General features: G+C 45.8%; 1 protein-coding gene across 1 annotated transcript in view; it reads right to left on the minus strand.

Moving 5' to 3' along the window:
- The window catches only part of LOC101859044, a gene marked incomplete in the record, with an annotated part of 31,615 nt that overhangs the window by 6,415 nt on the left and 24,151 nt on the right, over positions 1-1,049 (minus strand). Inside the window, 1 exon segment of the mRNA XM_035972407.1 lies at positions 703-975. Within this exon segment, the coding sequence (XP_035828300.1) occupies positions 703-975 (273 nt within the window).

Below are 1,049 nucleotides of genomic sequence, written 5' to 3' on the forward strand. Positions count from 1 at the left end.
GAGGGAGGGAGGGAGAGAGAGAAAGAGAAATACGGGCAAGGATGCTTTTAAATGTACAATTCCACCCTTTTATAAGAAATATATTATTATACAATCTTTCCCCATTCGGAAATGCCGATTAGTATGCCGATATCAAAGATTTTTTTTCAACCAGGGTAAATCACTCTGCAGCTGTTACATAAAAGGTCATGTTTATGTGTGTTACTGCCCTTGGTACATCTATATTTGAAAAGATAGTTCGAGAGATGAAGCGCCATGGTGGAGATAACAAGAGTACGACCAATGTCATCATCAAGGCCGTTGATGTGTAAGTCTCCTCTCCGCCAAACGCCATTTCATAAAAGTGACGTATGTCGGAGTTTTAACCCTACTAGCCCCTACCATTTTTGTGTTCTCCTTAACCCCAGTCCCAGCCACTACAACAGTATTTCAGAAAAAGAGGCATGCATTCTAAAAAATGATGTAGTATCTTTGTAAAGAGGTTTAGATAATAACATGTAGCAATGTTTAAAGGTAAATGAACAAATATTATGAAAACTAAAGTTTAATTAGGTTCGCTAATTTCGAAAAATGCGCAAATTCGGTATTCCCCGAAATTGAGAATATACGCTCTTGGGACGGGTTGGAGGCACAAGCGCTGTTGGAAATATACGCACAGGGGGCTGGAAGGGTTAATCAGAGCAGTCAATCGGCTCTACTCACCATACGGGCACTGAGCAGCAGTGACGTTGGTGCACCTGTTCTCCACACGGTTCCAGTGCAGTCCCATGGGGCACTGTCGGACAACGCCCAGCTCGAAAGCGTTGCTGGGGTTGTAGTAGCACTGGACGAACTTGTCGCACTCTAGGGGATGGGGCACCAGCAGGACACGGCTTGGCTCGGAGCCCACGGCCGCGCACAGGCCAGCACTGGGGATGATGACGGGGGCAGGGGTCGTTGGTGGTGGCGGTGGTGGGGTTGTCGGGATGAGGGGAGCTGTGGGGGGAAGTTAATAATATTGGTGTTATATATAGGCATGTATACAGGTACATATACATTAGAAATGAGTT

The sequence above is a fragment of the Aplysia californica genome, unplaced genomic scaffold (genome assembly GCF_000002075.1).
Source record: "Aplysia californica isolate F4 #8 unplaced genomic scaffold, AplCal3.0 scaffold00682, whole genome shotgun sequence".
NCBI lineage: Eukaryota > Metazoa > Mollusca > Gastropoda > Aplysiida > Aplysiidae > Aplysia > Aplysia californica.